This window comes from Ranitomeya imitator, chromosome 3 (assembly GCF_032444005.1).
Source record: "Ranitomeya imitator isolate aRanImi1 chromosome 3, aRanImi1.pri, whole genome shotgun sequence".
Classification (NCBI taxonomy): Eukaryota; Metazoa; Chordata; class Amphibia; order Anura; family Dendrobatidae; genus Ranitomeya; species Ranitomeya imitator.
In genome coordinates this window covers 359,065,535-359,083,619 of record NC_091284.1, presented here as the reverse complement: position 1 = coordinate 359,083,619, position 18,085 = coordinate 359,065,535, and the positions used below count along the sequence as shown (strand labels likewise).

Here is an 18,085-nt window from a genome sequence, read left to right as displayed (position 1 = left end):
ACTGATAACAAGTTTAAACAGGTGCCATTACTACAGGTAATGAGTGGAGGAAAGAGGAGACTCTTAAAGAAGAAGTTATAGGTCTGTGAGAGCCAGAAATCTTGATTGTTTGTTTCTGACCAAATACTTATTTTCCACCATAATATGCAAAAAAAAATGATAAAAAAACAGACAATGTGATTTTCTGGATTTTTTTTTCTCAGTTTGTCTCCCATAGTTGAGGTCTACCTATGATGTAAATTACAGACGCCTCTCATCTTTTTAAGTGGTGGAACTTGCACTATTGCTGACTGACTAAATACTTTTTTGCCCCACTGTATATATAATTTTGTATAACAGGATGCTGCAGCCGAAGAGATGCTTCCAGAAGGAGACGTTAGAGGTGGAGAAGATACCCGGAGTGGGCTCGCAATTGGTATGTTTACAGGCATCGCAGAACCACATAATCACACACGTCACAGTGCACACAACACAAAAACAGATTATTACAGACATCACCATACGCACGACACATAGCCTACATTCAAGCACATAATTTTTTTATTTTTTTCTTCTGATTCTGCGGCTCAATCTAGAGGTCATCGGCTTGAGCGCTGGGGCGGTCGCCATTGAGTAAATACCTTTTATTTATTTATTTTTTTCCTCTTTATGTTGTTTTCAGTCTAATGTCTTTGTTTTTTGTCTTTTTTAACAGGCTTCACAGCGTGCTCCTGACTCAGACGGTCAGGAGGCCGGACTAGATATCGACCTCCTCATCGATCTGCATCGATCTGAGCCGAGAGCGTGAGCCGCTGTGGAATATGGGGGAAACCCTCACGCAGATCTTGGTGTGACATGTCGGCTCTGGGAGCAAGTATGCCAACAACTTGTGGACAACTGGGAGGACCTCAATGTTTGGGCCCAGAATGAAGCGCGTAAGTATACACAGTTCAGTTATGCTGCTGGATGTAAAGTGTTGAATACTAAACAAATTGTGCTTTCACTTTTCAGGGGAGAGAGTTGTCAAGCGGTGGTGGTCAATCAGAGATCGCTTCAAGAAGGAGTTTAACAAGGAGATGCAGGTCCCGAGAGGATCAGGAGGACTCAGGAGCAAGTACAAGTATGCAAGGTAAAATATTACCCACACCATTTAATAAAAAATGTTTACATATCTAAAGGTACCGTCACACTCAGCGATGCTGCAGCGATATAGACAACGATCCGACCTAAACTAGATCGCTGGAGCGTCGCTGTTTAGGTCGCTGTAAAGACGTCAAACACAGCAACTCCAGAACAATGCAGAAGTGATCCAGTGACGTAACAGCGACTCACTAATCGTTCTCGCTGGTTGTTAGCTCCATGTCAAACAGCTGGAGTGTAACTATTCGACATATTGCAGCGTAGCCAGATAGGCGTGTTTCTCCACAGGGAGACACCCAGGATGTGACGTCCCGGCGTCCCGGAATATAAACCGCAACTCTACAGCGATTGATTCCATATTGTTTGAGAGCTGCGTCTCCCATGAACGTTCTGTCTGGAACGCCATACTCAGTATACTGCAAGCGTCTTCATCGGTTCTTTTCTTGCTCATCAACGGTATGAAATATCTTTGAGTTGTTGTTTGTTTCTTCTGTGTATAGTTATGGCTATAATATGGTGTATAGTTGGGTTGATGTCCTCTCGTCTACTTGTACCATGTATTATGCAATATATATTTTTTGGGGTTGATGTGCTCTCATGTACCATTTTGTTGATGACCCATGCAATTCCTTTTTCTGTCTCAATGTCTACATAAAGATATATCTATCTATGCACATACTCTAGTTCTGTATCAAACATATCAATAAATATATCTATCTATGCACATACTCTACTTCTGTATCAAACATATGATTCCTGGGAGTCCGCAGCATCCTCTTCCCTAGCGCTTTCCTGATATATATATATATATATATATATACTAGATGGTGGCCCGATTCTAACGCATCGTGTATTCTAGAATATGCATGTCCACGTGGTATATTGCCCAGCCATGTAGTATATTGCCCAGCCACATAGTATATTGCCCAGCTACATAGAATATTGCCCAGCCACATAGTATATTGCCCAGCTACGTAGCATATTGCCCAGCCACGTAGTATATTGGCCAGCGACGTAGTATATTGCCTAGCCACAGAGCCACGTAGCATAGAGACTTAAAAAATATATTTTTTTAATTATTTTTGACATGACATTTTTACTATTGATGCTGCATAGGGGATTACGGAGTAGGGGAGGGACTAATCGGACTTATAAAGTTTATTAACATATAAATATATATACTCACCTTCCGAAGTCCCGTTGAAGTCCTGCTATACTCACCCTCCACCGCCTTTCCCTGGGGCAGGAAGCTGCCGCTTGCAATGGAGCGGTCCCGGGAGCGGGAAAAGCGACGGAGGGTGAGTATAGCAGGTGTGTTTTTTTATTTTTTTATTATTTTGACATGACATATTTTTACTATTGATGCTGCATAGGGGATTACGGAGTAGGGGAGGGACTAATCAGACTTATAAAGTTTATTAACATATAAATGTATATATATACTCACCTTCCGAAGTCCTCTTGAAGTCCTGCTATACTCACCCTCTGCCGCCTTTCCCTGGGGCAGGAAGCTGCAGCTTGCAATGGAGCGGTCCCGGGAGCAGGAAAGGCGGCGGAGGGTGAGTATAGCAGGTGTGTTTTTTTTTAAATTATTTTTGACATGACATATTTTTACTATTAATGCTGCATAGGTGATTACGGAGTAGGGGAGGGACTAATCAGACTTATAAAGTTTATTAACATATAAATATATATATATACTCACCTTCCGAAGTCCCGTTGAAGTCCTGCTATATTCACCCTCCGCCGCCTTTCCCTGGGGCAGGAAGCTGCCGCTTGCAATGTAGCGGTCCCGGGAGCGGGAAAGGCGGCGTAGAGTGAGTATAGCAGTTGTGTTTTGTTTTTTTGTTTTTTTTATTATTTTTGACATGACATATTTTTACTATTGATGCTGCATAGGCATAGGGGATTACGGAGCGGGCGCCGGGCAGTGAGTGCAGGGGAGTAGGCATAGGGGATTATGGAGCTTATGAATCAGAAGTCTCTATTGTTTTCAATCCTTGAAAGATGTTGATAGTAGGTGTCCATATTGCTGTACTGGTGTGTGGCCGTAGGAGGTCCTTGCGAAAAGTCACCAAAAGAAGGGGGTGGAGGTGGTGTCCGGAACTGCAAATGATGTGTGCCAGGTCTGCGGACAGGAGTGCTGTGCATGGGCTCCTGCTGGTGTCCCCAATAAAACTGGCCACTGGGCTGACGGTCGCTGATAGTCACCGTTGATGTCTCGCTCAGTTTGCCAGCGGCTGCCGCGTTCAAAACGTCAAACATTAATCTCTCCGCGTGCGTTCGCTGGGTAACGTCCAATCTGTTTAACCATTCCGCAACGAAGGATGGAAATCCGTTAAGCTGGGTTGTGGCATGCTGGGTTATAAGGTTGTTGGCCAATGCCAGGAGATCCACAGGTGTGCCCGCATTCGCCTTTCTTTTGCGAGATGGCCGCTGTGGACAAGTCTGCTCCTCGACACACGGGTTTATGGAGGACTGAGGTGTCTGGTCATCATTCCCTTCCGGTGTTTCGAGCTGTTGCGGAGGCACCTGCGAGTACAGGAAAAAAAAAAAAGTCAATAACATACAAACAAATCAGCCCTAGAGAGCCCCCACCTCCCCAACACCTCTATGCCCGTCCATGGGAAGCTACGAGGAACAGTTATCTAGGTAGCAAACCACAGGGGTTACAGAGCTTACAGAGCTAGGCTGAACTACTTTTGCCGGCTATACTGTACGAATGTGCGGAAGACACAAAATGTAAATTTATGTTATAGACTTTTGAAATAATAAGACAGCATTTAAAGGAAGGGAAGGACTGTTTGGACATACTTATCTGAACAGGAAGTGGCAACTGTTATTATCTGGGGGATTAAACATGAAAAACGTGAATTATTATTATTGGAAACCGTGCAGTCTCATAAACATACAAGACACACGGCATGCTACAAGAAGGGAAGCTAGTGGGTACTTACATGCTCGTCAGGAGACTCGGGCAGGATCTCTTCGGCAGATGGCGCACAAAGGCTTGTCACAGTCTGGCACGGGCGAGGGATTTTCTGGTCACGAGTGAACGCCAGCAGGTCATAGTACCACAACTTGGGCACATAGACGTTGTCAGTTCCGGCCCCAGACTTCATGGACTTTTTGACCTTGTTTATTTCTTTTTTGTACACTGTGCTGAGAGCCTGGATCTTCTTCCGCACAATGTTTTCATCCACCGTCTCAGTGGGATGATGCTCCTTGTAGAGGGCCACCAGCTTCTTGTACGCAGCTTTCTTTTTGTAGCGGTTGCTGTAATCCGCAGACTTGATCTTCCACAAGCAGGGCAGGGAGCAGTACATATCGATGAGTGCCCGAACAAACTCCTGGTCATTGGCAGACATCTGAAAAAAAGAAAGAAATAGTTAAGTTACAGCACGCAAGAAAGTGATGGGCCATGTGCTGTTCCTATTGTTAGCAGCCATTTTTTGTATGGGATGGGCCATGGGCTTTTTCCTATTGTCAGCAGCCATTTTTTGTATGGGATGGGCCGTGGGCTTTTTCCTATTGTTAGCAGCCATTTTGTGGATGGGATGGGCCATATGCTTTTTCCTATTGTTAGCCGCCATTTTGTGGATGGGATGGGCCGTATGCTTTTTCCTATTGTTAGCAGCCATTTTGTGGATGAGATGGGGCGTATGCTTTTTCCAATTGTAAGCAGCCATTTTGTGGATGGGATGGGATGGGCCATATGCTTTTTCCTATTGTTAACAGCCATTTTGTGGATGGGATGGGCCGTATGCTTTTTCCTATTGTGGATGGGATGGGCCGTGTTCTTTTTCCTATTGTTAGCAGCCATTTTGTGGATGGGATGGGCCGTATGCTTTTTCCTTTTGTTAACAGCCATTTTGTGGGTTGAAAAAGTGTTAATTCTAATGGTGGCTATTTTGTGGATGGCAAATGTTAATTTGGCGGTGGCCATTTTGTTGGTGAACATCTTAACATCTTAACACACCACATCACCAAATCCTTGTTACCCAGTAATGACCACTAACGGCCAATACTACAGCGCAAAAGCGTATTTGTTTACAAACTTGCAAGCTCAAACAGATCTCTGCAGAGATGTAATATACATCACTCTACAATACACTTTCCATAAAGCAATAGCTCAAAATGGCTGCCAGCCAGCGTAAAAACATATTTGTTTACCTTTCCATATAGTGAAGGCCCAAAGTGGCTGCCAGCCAGCGCAAAAGCGTATTTGTTAACAAACTTGCAAGCTCAAACAGATCACTGCAGAGATGTAGTATACATCACTTTACAATACACATAAATTAGCATTGCTGCATGGCAGATGAATAACAGCACAAAGATATACTTACCGTTGATGAGCTGAAAGAGATATAGGGAACGAAGACGATGCAGAGTTGTGGATTTCCAAACGGGACGCTAACGAGAGGCTAGAGAACGAAAACGATGCTGAGTTCAGGATCTCCAAACAGGACGCTCACGAGAGGCTAGAGAACGAAGATGATGCAGAGTTCTGGATTTCCAACCAGGACGCTCACGAGATGCTCGTAGATGGCAGAGTCCGCACAAGTGATTGCAAAGGAGTAGAGTCGCGGTTTATATTTCGGAACGCAGCTACAGATGATCCCGCTGTGGCCTATCAGCGTTCACAGGGAGACGCCCAGCTACCATTGTTCCTGCTGCAAGGTCCCTCCTTGGCCGTCGCGGCTGAGGGTGTCTCCATTTGGAATGCAACACGTCTACTTGGCTAGAAGGAGACGCTGCCACGCCCCTTATGCTCATTGCTGGCATCGTTGCTTTTGATGTCAAACACGACGATACACGCTGACCTGACGACCAAATAAAGTTCCGGACTTCTAGCTCCGACCAGCGATATCACAGCGGAATCCAGATCACTGCTGCGTGTCAAACACAACGAGATTGCTATCCAGGACGCTGCAACGTCACGGATCATTGTCGTTCTCGTTGGAAAGTTGTTTAGTGTGAAGGTACCTTAACACTTTTTTTACGGTTTCAGCTAGGGCCAAGCAAGAGCAATATATTAATTACTTTTTTTTTCTTTATTTTCCACAGCACCATCTGCATCACTGGGGAGCATGCAGACTTGAACCCTTCTAGAGCGAACCCTCAGGGGTCCGCCACCAAGGGACACTTCGACAGACCCGAACCCTCTGCACCTTCCCAGCCTTCCCTCACATCTGATCCCTCGGTCATATCCGCCAGCGCTGGAGCATCGTGGCTGACTGCATTACATGAAGCTGCTCGTGAGGATATAGCTTTTACTTTACCCCACCCCTCTGATGCTGCCACCTCTAGAACACCTGTGGGTCCTGGGCGGCAGCGCCAGACGGGTGAGGAAAAGAGGTATGTGCCTGAGTTCTTGCATCTGAATGCAGCCTACCAGAACTGTCTCAAACTCTTGTCTGAGCAAATGACTGCAGGATTTAATTTTCTCAGCAACCGTATTCTTCAGTTGCACACACGCCTGGATAGGGTGCATTCAGATGCAAGTTAATCGCCAAACCATTCATGGCAATACTCGAGCGCATGAACAAGCTATATCCTGATCAGCAGATGCATGTAATGCAATTGTGCCAGTTTGCTCTAGTGCATCTTAGCTCCCAAGCCTCTCCACCTATCCCGGTATTTCTTCCCGCACCTGCCCCCTACCCAGCCACTGTCCCTCCTCCCCCTCCTATATAATACCAGCACTCTGCCCCGTACCGGCACTCTGCCCCATACCAGCAATCTGCCCCATACCAGTTCCCAACCACATCACCTGCGCCTCAACTCCCTGCCCAACCTCTGCTCCCTGCCCACTTCCACACCCATCATGCCCCCAACACAACCCTCTTCTCCACCCACCACCTCTTCTGCCTCCCAATCCCTCCATTCCACCCCTCAAAACTTACAAAATCTTAACACTACTCCCGCTTTTAAGTCCTCATGTTCTATTTCTTTCTCCACTCCTTCACCTTCTGTTTTTCCTCCTGATCCGTCACCACCACAATCCTCTCTCCACACTCCTACTGTTGAAGTGCCCCAATCTGACAGCCCCTCCAGTATTATCAGCACCCCACACTTTTTAAATTTATGAAACTTTTGGAAATTTGGAAATAAAACAGTTTTTTTGGTTTTAAAATTTTTGTCTTTCATTTATTAAATTATAAGGTTAAATACTTTGGGTAAAAGAAGGTACAATACTTTGGATAAATCCCAACCAGGTACAATACAACCAAACAGGTACAATACTTTGGGTGAAACATGTAAAAAACTTTGGGTAATTCCCAACCAGATACAATACAACCAAACAGGTACAATAATTTGGGTAAAACATGCGAAAAAAAACTTTGGGTAAATCCCAACCAGGTACAATACTTTGGGTAAATAAAATGTCAAATACTTTGGGCAATAAGGTCCAAGACAAATTTCTCACACTCTCTCATCCTGCCAGTCTACCCTTCCTTGAGTTGAAATAAAATATTCAGCAAATTTATCCCTCTATCTGGAAACTGACACAGAACTTATAAGTAATGTTCTGATAATCAGGCAAGGTGGTTTATTCAAAGTTGTCATCAATGGAAATCTGTTCCTTGCAAACAACAAAATTGTGCAGGACCACACAAGCTTTAACCACCTCGTCAACAGTTTCAGTCTTCAGGTTGATAGCGGTTAACAGAACTCACCATTTTGCTGTTAGAATCCCAAAAGGGAACTCCTACATTCTTCTTGCTCGTGGTAGTCAGTCATTAAAAATTCTTTTAGTTGCCGTCAATCCACTACTTGCATAAGGCTTAAAGGGACACTGTCACCTGAATTTGGAGGGAACAATCTTCAGCCATGGAGGCGGGGTTTTGGGGTGTTTGATTCACACTTTCCTTACCCGCTGGCTGCATGCTGGCTGCAATATTGGATTGAAGTTCATTCTCTGTCCTCCGTAGTACACGCCTGCGCAAGGCAAGATTAGTTATTAGTATTTTGCTTGCAAGTTTTAAGTATGTGCTTGGTTGATCCTAATTCATTTGGTGGTACCCTCAGTTATTAAGGATTACAAGATTACCTTGTGCAGGCATGTACTACGGAGGACAGAGAATGAACTTCAATCCAATATTGCAGCCAGCATGCAGCCAGCGGGTAAGGAAATGGTGAATCAAAAACCCCAAAACCCCGCCTCCATGGCTGAAGATTGTTCCCTCCAAATTCAGCTGACAGTGTCCCTTTAAGCAGGTATTCCGACAGTTGGAAGGCTTCATCTCCAAAACATACAAAAGGCATTGGCGGCTCCGAGGCTTCAGATAGCGGTCTTGGTGGTGGAAATTGGAATGTGTTTCCATAGAGATGACGCCCCATTGCAGATACTTTAAATACTTGGGAATCATTTAAGCGACCATAGGTCCCAATATCGACCGCTATAAATTTGTATTCTGCGTCGGCGAAGGCCATGAGCACAATGGAGAAATATTTTGTGTAGTTAAAAAATTCATATCCAGATGCAGCAAGTTTCACAACACGGATATGTTTTCCCATCCACTACACCAAAGCAATTGAGAAACTGGCAAATTTCTTGGAATTTTTCTTGGAATTTTTCCGGAGTCTCCAGCCAGCGCTCCGTTGTGTGATGTGGTATAAACTCACCATGTAAAGAGTCCCACAATGCACGGCAAGTTTGCTTCACAATTCCCGATATTGTACGTAGAAATCCCAAGTCTGAACTGAAAATGTAGTGAGGAAAGTGATTCTCCAGTTGCAAGGAATCTTTGAAAAAAGCAAGCCAAAAATTTGTACAAAATACCAGAAATAACATTATTGTTATAATTCAGCTTTAACAGTAGGAGAAACAATAAAAATAGCTTACCTCAGGCTATGTGCACACGTTACGGATTAGGCTTAGGAATTTCGGGTGCGGATTCTGCCTCTTTTAGCAGAAAACGCACCTGCAGATTTGTAGCGTTTTTTGTGCGGTTCTGCAGCATTTTTTGTGTTTTTTTGCTGCATTTTTCTTGCGTTTTTTACCCCTGCGGTTTTCTATAATGGAATGGGTACAAAAACGCTGCAGATTCACAAAAAAGAAGTGACATGCTACTTATTTTAAACCGCAGCGTTTCCGCAGCGGATTTTCCGCAAAGTGTGCACAGCATTTTTTTTCTCATTGATTTACATTGTACTGTAAATCAATTGCGGATCTGCAGCGTTTCTGCACTGCACATAGCCTAAGAGTCACCATCAGAAGTTCCGCTGGTGAAACTGAGAAGCAGCAATATGTGTCACTTCTGGCGATGAGGTGTCCAATCTGCTCCACCAACAAGTCGAAGTTCTCGGCTTTCATCCGCACGTATCTGAAAAACTTCTCTGGGTTTCCTCGTAACTCCATGTATAAAGAGGAAAAAAAAACATGCGTCATTCTCTGTGCTGTTATTGGGTGAATCCAAAAATGCCGTCGGCGCAGACGCATGATGTGCTCTTTCGCTCCTTCTCCAGAACAATCGCTTTCAGATGATTCGCCTCAACAGTAAAATTCACATTAATCTTCAGAATGTTTGCCATCATAGCTTGCTCCTCTACAACCTGTCAAAGATGGACTGTAGGAACACTGTATATATAGGTCTTCAGTAGCCATTCACATTAGGGAGTCTCCCATGGGCATTTTTAAAAACCAGATCTGTTGTAAAACGGTTAAAAAAAAATGGACGAAACGGATGCAAAACAGATAGGACGGATCCGCTTTTTAGCCGGATCTGCTAGATGGTTCTGGTGAAAAAATGGATCCGTCGCATCAGTTTTCCACAATTTATGCTGCATCCGTTGCTTCGGCGCAATGCCGGATATAGCCTGACAGCAAAAACCTGATGTGTGAAACAGGCCTTAACCTGCAGATTACACCATATCCTAAAGTTAACCACTTTAGGACCGAGCCAATTGTACGTTAATGACTGACTCTCATTTTTTAAATTCTGATCAGTGTCAATTTATGAGGTAATAACTCTGGAACGCCTTAACAGATCCCAGTGCTTCTGAGAATGCTTTCTCATGGCATATTGTATGTCATAATAGTGGTAACATTTGCTTGAAAATTTTGAAAATGTCCTTAACCAGAGAGTTATGTCACACAAAATAGATAATAAATAACATATCCCACATGTCTTATTTACATCAGCGCAATTTTTGAAACATATTTTTTGTTGGAAGTTAGAAAGGTTAAAAATTGATCAGCAATTTCTAATTTTCCCAGCAAAATTTACAAAACCATTTTTTATGGACCACATCAAATTTGAAGTGACTTTAGGGGGCCTATGTGCCAGAAAATACCCAAAAGTGACACCAATCTAAAAACTGACCATCTCAAAGTCCTCAAAACCACATTCAAGAAGTTTATTAACCCTTCAAGTGCTTCACATGATTTAATGCAATGTGGAAGAAAAAAATAAACATTTAATTTTTTTTCACAAACATTTTAATTTATCCCCAATTTTTTTTATTTTCACAAGGGTACTAGAAGAAAATGGATTGCAAAATTTGCTGTACAATTTTCTCCTGCATTTGCCAATACCCCATGTGTGGGAGAAAACTACTGTTTGGGCGCATGGCAGAGCTCAGAAGGGAAGGAGCACTGTTCTACTTTTTGAACACAAAATTGGCTGGAGTCGAGTGTGGACATCATTTGGAGAGCCCCTGACAAATAACTACGTTTTGGAAAATAGACTCCTCAAGGAACTTAAAAAATATATATTTTTGCTTCTCTGTATTCTGAGAGCTATAATTTTTTTATTTTTCTGTTCATGGAGCTCTATAGCAGCTTGTTTATTGAGGGGCAACATTGTGTTTTCAGCTATACCATTTATATTTTTATATATTTACATTTGTCTTTTTTATCACATTTTATTCCAGTTTTTTCTAGCAATATCCTGATAAAACATAATTTGTGCGATTGTTTTATAGATTCTGTCATTACGGATATGGTGATACCAAATATGTGTACGTTTTTCATTTATTTTTTTTACATAAAAATGTATATTTAATGGTGTAATTTTTTATTTTTATTATTTATTTTTTCAAACTTTTTCAAAACTTTTTTACTTCACTTTCACTTTGATCACTTTAATGCAGCATTGCAGTGCTTTATAACTGTCAATTCTGCATTGACAGAAACATCTTAGATCATGCTCATGACGACCTTGTGTCACCATAGTAACGATCAGGCTCCCACGGTGACGTAGTGGAAGCACCTGTCTGAAGGGAAAGGATGTACCCTCCTCTCCCAGCCTATACATATTATGATCGCTCCTTATTGCAGCATTAAGGGGGTTAAACAGCCAGGGACGGTGCTGGCACCTTCGATGGCTGTCGCTACAGGAATAGGGCCATTAGCAGTGCTGAGCTCCTGCTTTGATATGGCGGAAGTTGCTGATGTAAGCAGGTTGTGAGATGCAGTGACAGACAGAAGGCAGAGGAAGCGTTAACAGATTTAACAGTTTTAATTTTAATAAGGGGATAACTCCTCGCAGGGAGGTTAAGCATTAAACAAGGGAATGGCAGTTCAATTGTTAAAAATATGCAGGGTAAATGAATAAAGTGACAGATGTTTGGTGGTGCACTTATCTTGTTAGAAGTTCTTCAGAATGCAGGTACCACTTAGGGATGGGTAGCGCTGTTAACAGCTGGCGCGGTGTTTGTCCAAGGAGATTCAGCTGGTAATGGCCATCCGTCTTCTGGCGGCAGAAGTCAGTCTCCAGTACCTTCTGCTGAGCCCCTAGTCCATGAACATATGAGGCCGGAGCAAACAAGGTCACAGCACGATCAAGGCCCTCTGTAGGCAGGAAGGCATCTGATTTTAAGGTGGGCCGCAAATGTCTGTCCAATAGCCGCTTCTCCCTTTGCGGCACAGGCGCTGTACTCATGGTCACAAAACATATGGTACTTCGCCCTCTGTCAGTTACCTAGTGCACTTCACTTCTCTCTCTGCAGTACCCACTGGTCACCGTGGAGGTACACGAACGCGGGCCAGCACAGCCTCACTGCTCAAGGGCTGGAGTGCTTCTCTCTCTGTCCTGCGCGCTGCCTGTTTCTGCCAAGACTGACTGCTTCCGTGCGTGCTGTATCTGTTGCCACTTAGCCACACCCCCTATTTCCAAGTGCACTGGTCTTTCCGGTCTCTGACTCTTCCCCACGGACAACAAAGTAGACAGCCCCGACAGGGTCAGTAATGATGTGGGGTGGTATTTCTTTGGAGGGCCGCACAGCCCTCCATGTGCTCGCCAGAGGTAGCCTGACTGCCATTAGGTACCGAGATGAGGTCCTCAGACCCCTTGTGAGACCATATGCTGGTGTGGTTGGCCCTGGGTTCCTCCTAATGCAGGACAATGCCAGAGTTCAAGTGGCTGGAGTGTGTCAGCAGTTCCTGCAAGATGAAAGCATTGAAGCTATGGACTGGCCCGCCTGTTCCCCAGACCTGAATCCAATTGAGCACATCTGGGACATTATGTCTTGCTCCATCCACCAACATCACGTTGCACCACAAACTGTCCAAGAGTTGGCGGATGCTTTAGTCCAGGTCTGGGAGGAGATCCCTCAGGAGACCATCCGCCGCCTCATCAGGAGCATGCCCAGGCATTGTACAGTAGGGAGGTCATACAGGCACATGGAGGCCACACAATACTGAGCATCTTTTCCTTGTCATGAGGCATTTCCACTGAAGTTGGATAAGCCTGCAATTTGATTTTCCACTTTGATTTTGAGTATCATTCAAAATCCAGACCTCCATGGGATATTCATTTTGATTTACACTGATAATTGTTATGTTTTATTGTTGTGAACACATTTCACTATGCAATGAATCAAAATTTGCAACTGGAATTTTTCATTCAGAGATATCTAGGATATGATATTTTAGTGTTCCCGTTATTTTTTTGAGCAGTGTATAATTAGTTGGGTTAAATGGAAGTCATGATCAATATTGGGTATTTCATACGATACTATCAGAGGCTTATTTAGGGTTTGGTGGGGCGAACCTTCTGAGTGGACCCCTAACCAGGTAACCTTGAATACAACTGGGTGACACCTCCTAAAGGTACTGTCACACTAGACGATATCGCTAGCGATCCGTGACGTTGCAGCGTCCTCGCTAGCGATATCGTCCAGTGTGACAGGCAGCAGCGATCAGGCCCCTGCTGTGCTGTCGTTGGTCGGGGAAGAAAGTCCAGAACTTTATTTCGTCGCTGGACTCCCCGTAGACATCGCTGAATCGGCGTGTGTGACACCGATTCAGCGATGTCTTTGCTGGTAACCAGGGTAAACATCGGGTAACTAAGCACAGGGCCGCGCTTAGTAACCCGATGTTTACCCTGGTTACCATCCTAAAAGTAAAAAAACAAACACTACATACTTACCTACAGCCGTCTGTCCTCCAGCGCTGTGCTCTGCTCTCCTCCTGCTCTGGCTGTGAGCGTCGGTCAGCCGGAAAGCAGAGCGGTGACGTCACCGCTCTGCTTTCTGGCTGCCCGGCGCTCACAGCCAGACCAGAGAAGCAGAGCGCCGAGGACAGACAGCAGAAGGTAAGTATGTAGCGTTTGTTTTTTTACTTTTTAGGATGGTAACCAGGGTAAACATCGGGTTACTAAGCGCGGCCCTGCGCTTAGTTACCCGATGTTTACCCTGGTTACCGGGGACCTCGGGATCGTTGGTCGCTGGAGAGCTGTCTGTGTGACAGCTCTCCAGCGACCAAACAGCGACGCTGCAGCGATCCGGATCGTTGTCGGTATCGCTGCAGCGTCGCTATGTGTGACGGTACCTTTATACTGGATGTGCGAAAAACCTCAGCAGATAACTGTGATGTTACTGAAAATAATCTCTACTTCAAGACCTACATGGACATTACTGCTATATGTTCAGTGGTAAATGCCAATTCTACGGAACATATGCGATTACTGCACAGTTATAGATGGTGACTTACAGCTGACGTTCTTTCTGATGGAGTCATTCACTTTTCTCGTCTTTTCCACCTGGGCCAGACCGACATGACAAACTTGCCCAACCAGAACTCGGCTGCAGAGATTACAACAAAGACACATTTCACGTCTCATATTTTCAGCACTGTCCACATCTATCCCCAACTGGCACAAACTCCTTATCCTGCTCATACCCCAAAGCTGAGCCGCTTCTGCCGTATGTGACCATATTAATGCACCTACTGTGTGGTTCTCTGTGCCCTCTAAATTATAAAGCAACCCTCTAGAATATAATAATGTTGGGTGCAAGTGCCCTAGAAAACAGTGCCCAAACTGCCCACATTTTATCCCCTAGAAAGTAATAATGCCCTTTGCGTGCCCCTTTGACAATCACAGTAACCTGAGTTCCCCTAAAACAATAAGTGCACACTTAAAGCTCCCCTATACACAGCTCCCCTATACAGAGTATATGGTAAAATGCAGCCCCCCCATAGGCAGACTCTATAGCATAATACAGCCCCCCATAGGCAGACTTTACATTGTATATTGAAGCCCCCATAGGCAGGGACGTCAGATGCTGACAGGGGTATGATGGGAGAAGGAGCGTAATGTTCCTTTTCTCAGCAATGGTTCAGCTGTATCGGCATCCAGCTGATACAGTTGAACCTGCGATGACGGGTGGGGGGCCCACTGCTGGCATGGGGCCCCCTTTCTGCTCAGGGGCCCCATAGAGGCCGGGTGGCAGAGCAGGGAGATCGATTCTCCCTGCTCTGCCACAGAGTGTAACAAGGTGGGCCCCCTCAGAGTTCGGGGCCCAGGGCGACCTCCACCTCTGCCTTCACCTCCCTGGTAGCTACGCTACTGGATACTATATAGTCTTCTTTATTTAGAATTAATGGAAAATTATCAAATAGGGGCAGGACTATTGTCACAGTCACATGTCTTATAAAATAACTGCAAAGAGTGGTCTTAAAAACAATGAGGAATTGATGCAGAAAGCATTTGGGAAAGCTGTATCACTTTTCATTACACACAAAAAAAACATTATTTTGCTTAAACCACAATACTGTTTTAAATACCAATTTACCCACCATTTTCTTTATGCCATCATTTCTTTGCTATGATCATCATAGTAGCCTCAGAAGATCAAACCAATGCACATGGTCTGTAGTTTTTATAGGCTGCTCTTAATTAGGGAACACATAGTAACAATTACACAAATGTCTGTTGCTATTTTAGCTTCTGGAATCCCCCTGCTTTGTGTTTATTTCCAGTTTTCTTTTATAATGTTTACTTTAGAAAAGAACATTAGAACAGAGGGCACATAAAGTGAACATTACAATTATGGCTTGGAACCAAGACCAAAAATGTTCAATATCAGCCAGCGCCATATTCACACATAGTTTAGAAATTCTTCACTATTGCAAAATGCTTGATATAAGGTTTTTCATTGTTTTTATTTTAAATCAGCTCTAAGAAATTATCCCCAAAAAGTGATATTGCGCATATTTTTTACCAGCATTCTTTGGGTCACAAAGGCAATGAGACTCATTTAGAAACCAGAAAATCATGATTAAGGCTACTTTCACACTAGCGTTAACTGCAAACCGTCACAAAAACGTCTTTTTCCCGAAAAAACGGATGCGTCAAAAAACTGCAAAACGTATGCAACGCATACAGCATTTCGACGGATCCGTCGCAAATCCGATAAACGGTTCCGTTGAAATGCTGGATGCGTTGCATACGTTGCATACGTTTTTACCATCCGTTGCATACGTTTTTACGACGGATCCGTTTTTAAAATGGGAGGCACCAAAATTTGATTGGCTACTGGAAACTAAGGGAAATCTATATACTGACTGTATTTACAGCACATCTTTGAGGGTTTTAGTTTAGTGGCAATGATGGATGGTGTAATTGGGAGGATTTCGAGTTTGGTTACTGAAGTTATATTTGAGACGAATCGCCTGGATATCATAGTGCGGGAGAAGGAGGCGGCAGCAGAAAGACGGAGGATGCAACGGAGAAGGCGACGATTCTGGATACATCCAATCAATGAGCTGCGGATGACCAGGGGTGTCCAGTCCACTCTTTATCTGGAGTTGCGGTGCAACCCACAGAAATTCTACAATTATGTACGGATGAGGATGGAACATTTCGATTTTTTGGTTGGAAAACTAGAGGATGTCATCCAAAGGCAGGACACAAGGATGAGGCTTGCCATCACACCGGCGGGGCGGCTCCTGGTGACACTGCGGTAAGCATCTTTTCTTTATGTCATTGCTCATATTGAATGTTATTACATGCTGCAGAGAAAACTGCGCTGACACATTGCGCCGCATTTACTGCAGCATGTAATTTGTTGGTTTATTTGAGGCCATTCCACTGCTTTTTTTTTCTTGTGTCATTGCTCATAATGAATGTTATTATATGCTGCAGAGAAAACTGCGCTGACACATTGCGCCGCATTATCTGCAGCATGTAATTTGTTGGTTTGTTTGAGGCCATTCCACTGGTTTTTCTTGGTTGATGGTCTGTGCAATTGTTTTTTACATTTTTTTTTTTCCCTGCAGCTTCCTAGCTACGGGTGAGTCTTTGACTTCACTCCATTTCCAATTCCGGCTGGGGATTTCCACTATTGGCGGAATTGTGAAGGACACATGTCGTGTGATTTGGGACACTTTACAGCCGGAGTATATCCCACAACCAACAATGGAAATCTGGCTGAGAAGTTCCGAACAATTTGAGCGAATTTGTAATTTCCCAAATTGTGTTGGTGCCGTGGACGGCAAACACATTAGGATTGCAAAACCGGCAGGAACAGGATCCGAGTACTATAACTATAAAAAATATTTCTCAATTGTACTCATGGCTATTGCTGACGCCAACTGCCGATTCCTTGCTGTGGACATAGGAGCGTATGGCCGGTCCAACGACTCTCAAGTGTTTAAAAACTCTGCAATGGGTCGCTGCCTGTATGGAGATACCTACAATTTCCCGCCAGCAAGACCGCTCCCAGGAACAAGTGAACCAGCCATGCCATATGTGTGTGTAGGTGATGAAGCCTTTCAACTGTCGCCGCACCTACTGAAACCATACAGCAGCCGGGAATTACACCGTACCAAGCGGGTTTTTAATTACCGTCTTACCAGGGCAAGAAGAGTGGTAGAGTGCTCTTTCGGTATATTGACGGCAAAGTGGAGAGTTCTGCTGACGGCAATAAAACTGGAAACCAAAACTGTAGACGATGTTGTCAAGGCATGTGTGGTGCTCCATAATTTTGTTATTTCAAAGGAGCCTGTTACCTTGGATGACGAACAATTGGAGACATCCTTGTGGGATTACCGCAGTGCCTCTGTTCGCTCCACCAGTTCTGTTACTATGATGAGGGACCAGTTTGCGGATTATTTTTTGTCACCGGTTGGGAGGATTCCATGGCAAGACATGATTGTGTGACATGTTTTTCATGGCTTTTCTTGTTTATGTCTAAATTGTGTTTGTAGCAACAAAACAAAACCAAAAAAAAAACCCCAAAGTGTGGTTTGCTTGGTAATATAAAACCACTTTGTTATACCTTTAATACGTCTGGTGTTTCTTTTCACTTTTAACCTTTAATATTTACCTTAATGAATCAACACACACACAGTAGATTGTAAACCAGAAAGATTTTTATTTAAAACTTTTTTTTTTTTTTTTTAAAAATTTTTCAACATGAAATAACATCAGTTATACGTATGGGACTATAAGTCCTGGTAGTGTCGGGTGGAGTAACTATTGGAGGAGGGGCTGGAAGGTTGGACCACATCGGTAGGTTGGATTGGGGAAACCCTATTTGTTTGTTCTGCAGAAGGGTGTTGTAAAGCAGGAGGCTGACCAGAGGGGTGGTGTGTTGGGGTAGTTGTGTAACTGAATGGGGAAGGAAAGCTGGGGAAGGAAGAGGAAAACACTGGGGAATACATTGGGTTTGTGGGCCTGGTTTGGTAGTGGGACTGATGCTGATATTGTGGGGCATGATGTGAAATTGGGACTGG

General features: G+C 44.1%; 1 protein-coding gene across 1 annotated transcript; it reads left to right on the top strand.

Moving 5' to 3' along the window:
- The first annotated feature begins 15,859 nt into the window (after positions 1–15,859).
- On the top strand, positions 15,860–17,510 carry LOC138671634 (uncharacterized). The gene is made up of 2 exons (XM_069759810.1): positions 15,860–16,311; positions 16,628–17,510. The coding sequence occupies exons 1-2, from the start codon at positions 15,956–15,958 to the stop codon at positions 17,508–17,510; spliced, it is 1,239 nt and encodes a 412-aa protein (XP_069615911.1). The 5' UTR covers positions 15,860–15,955.
- The last annotated feature ends 575 nt before the right edge of the window (positions 17,511–18,085 follow it).

Excerpts from the sequence above, each read along its gene's own strand:
- LOC138671634 (XM_069759810.1), top strand. The coding sequence starts at position 15,956 with ATGATGGATGGTGTAATTGGGAGGATTTCGAGTTTGGTTACTGAAGTT. Across the intron at positions 16,312-16,627 it reads CGGCTCCTGGTGACACTGCG|CTTCCTAGCTACGGGTGAGT; the intron begins GTAAGCATCTTT and ends TTTTCCCTGCAG.